Source organism: Mandrillus leucophaeus, unplaced genomic scaffold (genome assembly GCF_000951045.1).
Source record: "Mandrillus leucophaeus isolate KB7577 unplaced genomic scaffold, Mleu.le_1.0 Scaffold463, whole genome shotgun sequence".
NCBI classification, from domain to species: domain Eukaryota; kingdom Metazoa; phylum Chordata; class Mammalia; order Primates; family Cercopithecidae; genus Mandrillus; species Mandrillus leucophaeus.
In genome coordinates, this window is record NW_012104954.1 from 106012 (window position 1) to 111009 (window position 4998).

At 46.3% G+C, this 4998-nt stretch overlaps 1 protein-coding gene across 1 annotated transcript in view; it reads left to right on the forward strand.

Moving 5' to 3' along the window:
* Nucleotides 1-4998, forward strand: part of CACNA1A (calcium channel, voltage-dependent, P/Q type, alpha 1A subunit) — a 196294-nt gene that overhangs the window by 52848 nt on the left and 138448 nt on the right. Inside the window, 1 exon segment of the mRNA XM_011994944.1 lies at nucleotides 3653-3862. Within this exon segment, the coding sequence (XP_011850334.1) occupies nucleotides 3653-3862 (210 nt within the window).

Here is a 4998-nt window from a genome sequence, read left to right on the forward strand (position 1 = left end):
CACCGGGTTAGCCAGGATGGTCTCGATCTCCTGACCTCGTGATCCGCCCGTCTCGGCCTCCCAAAGTGCTGGGATTACAGGCTTGAGCCACCGCGTCCGGCCTAAAATATCTTTTGAATCCATCTTAGTATTGATTCCATGTTGCAATGGTAATATTTTGGATATATTGGGTTGAATAAAATATCTCTTGAAAATGATTTTTAAAAATCCAGAAACTGTCTGCAATTATAATTCCAGACCATAGAGAAAAATGAGAGACAGGAATGTATAGAAAAAGGGAACATGGGTCAAAGTGAGCATGAAATTCAACTGTAGAAGTAACAGTACCTAGCGTGGGGTCCAGCACTTAGTAGGTGTTCAATTAATATTCATTTCCCTCTCCCTTCCCAGTGAAGGGTACACCTGTTGTGGGGATGTGTCTCCAGGCTGAGTGATCAGGAAAGACTTTCTCAATAGCTGGCACGTGAACCTAGTCATTATTTCAGCTCTTGAGGTTATACTAGAAGATTTATATCCAATAATCATAAAGTATCAGGCATCATGCTAAGATGTATTAATTCATTTATGCTTTTGGATGGCCCTTTGAGGTAGGAACTGTGGTTGTCTCCAATGTACCAAGGTGGCTTGCCCAAGGTCATCTGCTGGTTGGTGATTAAGCTAGGTTTTCAGTGTGGCTTCAGCAGGAGTGGGGGCTGGGGACCTTCTGCCTGTTGTGGTTGGTCTCTCTCTCTCTCTCCCTCTCTTCCTCTCTGTCTCTCTCTCTCTCTCTCTCTCGATCTGTGGAACATCCCCTCTGACCCCCAAGGTCCCAAGGGTCTTATTTCTTTTGGCCAAGCCCTTTGGAGACCTGCAGATCTGGACACATCTTTGAGAGTTTCAGGGACTAGGGCCAGAAATGCTGGGCAGGGTCATGAGGAGCTGCCCCTGGGCTCGAGAAGGTGATGAACATGAGGGGAATGGTCTTTGCAGAAAGGAGAGGCGTCCCTGTAAGGAGGTCACAGCCACCGGGCCTGGCCAACTGCAGCCTAGTGGAATTGTGCCCCTGCCTCATGGCCACATGCCCCAGGTGTGCAATGTGGTGGCCCAGAGCACACCCTCTGAACTATCTTGACACATCTTCACCAGTTACTAGACCCCTCTCAGCCTGTTTCCTTGGCTGTAAAATGGGGATAACACTGGTCCCTACTTCCTAGGACTCTGAGGAGGAGCAAGTAGCTTGTGTAAAACATGTTCCCTGCGGTGCCTGGTGCCTGCTAAATGTTCCATAAACGTCAGCTGTTATTTTCATTCAGGGGAAGCTGAAATCCATATTTTCATGGAAAATCTCCCAGTTTTTAAATGTGGACCAATAATTTCAGCTTTCACAAACCCAGTATGAGTCGGTATGGCCCCTAGGGTGCCAACTCAAAATCTCCGTTGAAAATTTTGCTGATAGGAAGTGGCCTCCTTGGAGGTGTTTGCTGTGTCCTGTGTCTGGCAAGTGGGGTGGTTTTGATAAGTGTGCTGGATGGATGAATGGGTGAATGGATAAATGGAGGAATGAATGGAGAAACAAATGAGCAAATGAATAATGAATGGATGGATGGATGGATGAGCAAATGAATGATGTACACACAAACGAATGGATAAATGATGAATGTGCTAATGAATTTAAGAATAGTGAAAGAATGAATGAATAAATGAACAAATGGATGGATGAAAGAATGAATGTACTAATGAATGAATGAATCAATGAAGAACCACTTAAAAATGAATGCAACTGAGGGTTTATAAGAAAAGGGTATCTTAAGCCTGGGCATGGTGGTTCATGCTGTAATCCCAATGCTTAGGGAGGCTGAGGCGGGAGGATTGCTTGAACCCAGGAGTTCAAGACCAGCCTGGGCAACATAGGGAGACCTCATTGCTACCAAAAACAAAATTGTTTTAATTAAGTGGGCATGGTGGTACATGCCTGTAGTTGTAGCTACACAGGAGGCTGAGGTAGAAGGATCGCTTAAACCCAGGAGTTCAAGGCTGCAGTGAGCTATGATCAAGCCACTGCATTCCAGCCTGAGCAACAAAGCAAGATCCTGTCTCAAAAAAAAAAAAAAAAAAAGATAGAGGTATTTTAGAAGGTAAATTCAATCTGTCCAAAACTGAGCTCTGACCTTCCCCTAAACCTGTGCCCATTCAGTGGATGACAGCTCCATCCCTCAAGGGGTTCACCAAAAACCTTGGCTCATCCCTCTCTCTTATACTCACACCATTCCATCAGCAAATGTTGAATCTGTCTTAAATGATTCATCCCAAATTCTCCCCACTTGACTACCACCCAACTCCAGCTCCCTTCCATCATCATCATCACTTGCCTGGATGGGTCAGTCACCTCCAGCCTGGTCTCCTAGCTCCTGTCCTCACCTCTCACTGTCTACTGTCCCCCACGGCAGCCAGAGGGTGCCTGTGAACACCCAAGTCAGGTTCCATCCCTCCTGTACTCAGAACCCTCCATGGCTTCCACCTCACTCAAGGTAAAAGCCAAAGTCCTCCTTGTGGTCCACCAGGCCCTGCATGATCTGCCTATCACCTCCCTGCCTTCACCTCCTTCTCTTTTCCCCTCAACCACTCCACTCCATCCACACTGACTTCCTTGTGCTGTTCCCCAAAACTGTTGGGCAGACACATTCACGCTTCAGGACCTTAAATTTGCTGTTTCCTCTACCTAAGATACTAAAGTGACAAGTCAACACACTCACCTTGACCTTGCAATTTAATGCTGTAGCCTACCCCGTGGACTCTCCTAGGGCTCCCAGTCCCTCTGTGATGCTTTACTTTTTCTCTGTAAAAAAACAATTGTTATTTAAAAAACATGTCTCGCTATGTTGCCCAGGCTGGTGTCAAACTCCTGGCCTCAAACAGTCCTCCCACTCCAGCTTCCCAAAATACTGGGATTACAAGCATGTGCCACTGCACCCATCCCAACTTTTTTTTTTTCATAGCACCTTTCGTTTTCCATCCCACTGTTAATTTACTTATTATGTCCACTGTCTGTCTCCTCCCCTTAGAAGGTCAGACCCAGGAAGTCCAGGCTCTGTTGCCTAATGTATCCTGAGCCCCTGGAACAGAGGCTGGCACAAAATAGGTACTCAATAAATGCATAAGAGCAAAACTATATGCAGGCAGGGGACACACCCAGCTCATTCCTCAGTGATCACTTCTAAAGTGAAATGTCCATGGAAAACTAGAGTCTTATCCACATCTCTTTCTGGAGGCCTTCCAAACATGCTCCGTGCAGCTCTGTTGCCTGCCCCTGCATCAGGGAATGGAGGCCCTGCTTTATCCTGCCCTGTGGTGTGACTCCCAGAGGTATCAGATGTGCCTGGGAGTGGGAGTCATGGAAAATTGGCTCCTGCAACAGAGAGCTATCAGCCTCCCCATCAACATCCTGCTTACTCATTGGTTATTTCTGATTCTGTTATTTTTAGGGACATGGTCTTCTCATAAGCTCCATCTATGCAAAACTAAGCCCATGGGTCATGATGGTTCCCTCAGGCCAGAGGGCTTGCTGGAGAGACTAATGGATCCCCTGGCTATGATCTGTGCTTGGGCTGCACACTGGTTAATTTCTTCTACAGGAACAGCCTAAGCCTGACATTCTCCATCTTCTCCCTGGCAGGTTCTCCCTTCGCCCGAGCCAGCATTAAAAGTGCCAAGCTGGAGAACTCGACCTTTTTTCACAAAAAAGAGAGGAGGATGCGTTTCTACATCCGCCGCATGGTCAAAACTCAGGCCTTCTACTGGACTGTACTCAGTTTGGTAGCTCTCAACACGCTGTGTGTTGCTATTGTTCACTACAACCAGCCCGAGTGGCTCTCCGACTTCCTTTGTGAGTATCGCCCAGCCCCACCCCTGCCAACTCTGTGATCCCTCCCTCACACCCTTTTTCCACTTTCTCTTTTAGTATGTGTGTCTTCTTTGGTCCTCCTTGAATCTGCCCTTTCCTTTAGCCATTTCTATAACTGTCACTGGGGCCAATGTTGCTGTTGCTATGACAATGGAACCCATCTCCCTTAGGCCTGAGAGCTAGAAGCTGGAATTCAGGCCAACAAATGTTCCTTTCTAAGAGAGAGAGACAGAGGGGTGCTGGTGAAGGGGATGTTGGAAGAGAGACAGAGAAAGACAGAGCTCATAAGATAGACAGAAACAGAAACATGTATTAATAATTTTTGTGTACATCTCTGGAAATGTTCATAACTTATGGTTAAGAGATAGAGGATGCCTTAGAAATAAGGAGTGGCTCATATGTTGCCCTCATTTTCTCTGCTTATTTCTGACTGCTTCTCTCTTCTTTCAAACATTCTGCTTCTTTCCTGTTTGGTGCAAAATTAATTGCGTTTTTTGCCCTTTTTTTTTTTTTTAACTACAATTACTTTTGCACCAACCTAATACTTCCTCCCCTGCCCTTTTTGGCTTTCTTATTCATTCATAGAACATTCCCTACAGTATCTGTGAGAGCATCTTGCTTCCTCAGGGTACAAGGACCACCAAGGCTTTGCCCTCTGGGCCTATTCCCAGATTCTATATGAGTTAGCATGAGATAGTATCAAAATTGAGGGCCAAGTGAGGGCGAGGAAAAGCAGCAAAAGATGGGGAGATGTCCGAGCAGGATTTAAAAAGTAAAGAGCTCTGAGGAATCAACAAGAGCAGTGACTGGGGCTAGGCACGGTGGCTCACACCTATAATTCCAGCATTTTGGGAGGCTGAGGTGGGTGGATCACTTGAGGCCAGGAGTTCAAGACCAGCCTGGCCAATATGGTGAAGCCCTGTCTTTACAAAAAATACAAAAATTAGCCAGGCATGATGGTGCACACCTGTAATCCCAGCTACTCAGGAGGCTGAGGCACTAGAATTGGTTGAACCCAGGAGGTGGAGGTTGCAGTGAGCCAAGATCATGCCACTGTACTCCAGCCTGAGCAGCAGAGAGAGACTCTGTCTCAAAAAAATAAATTAAATTAAATTAAA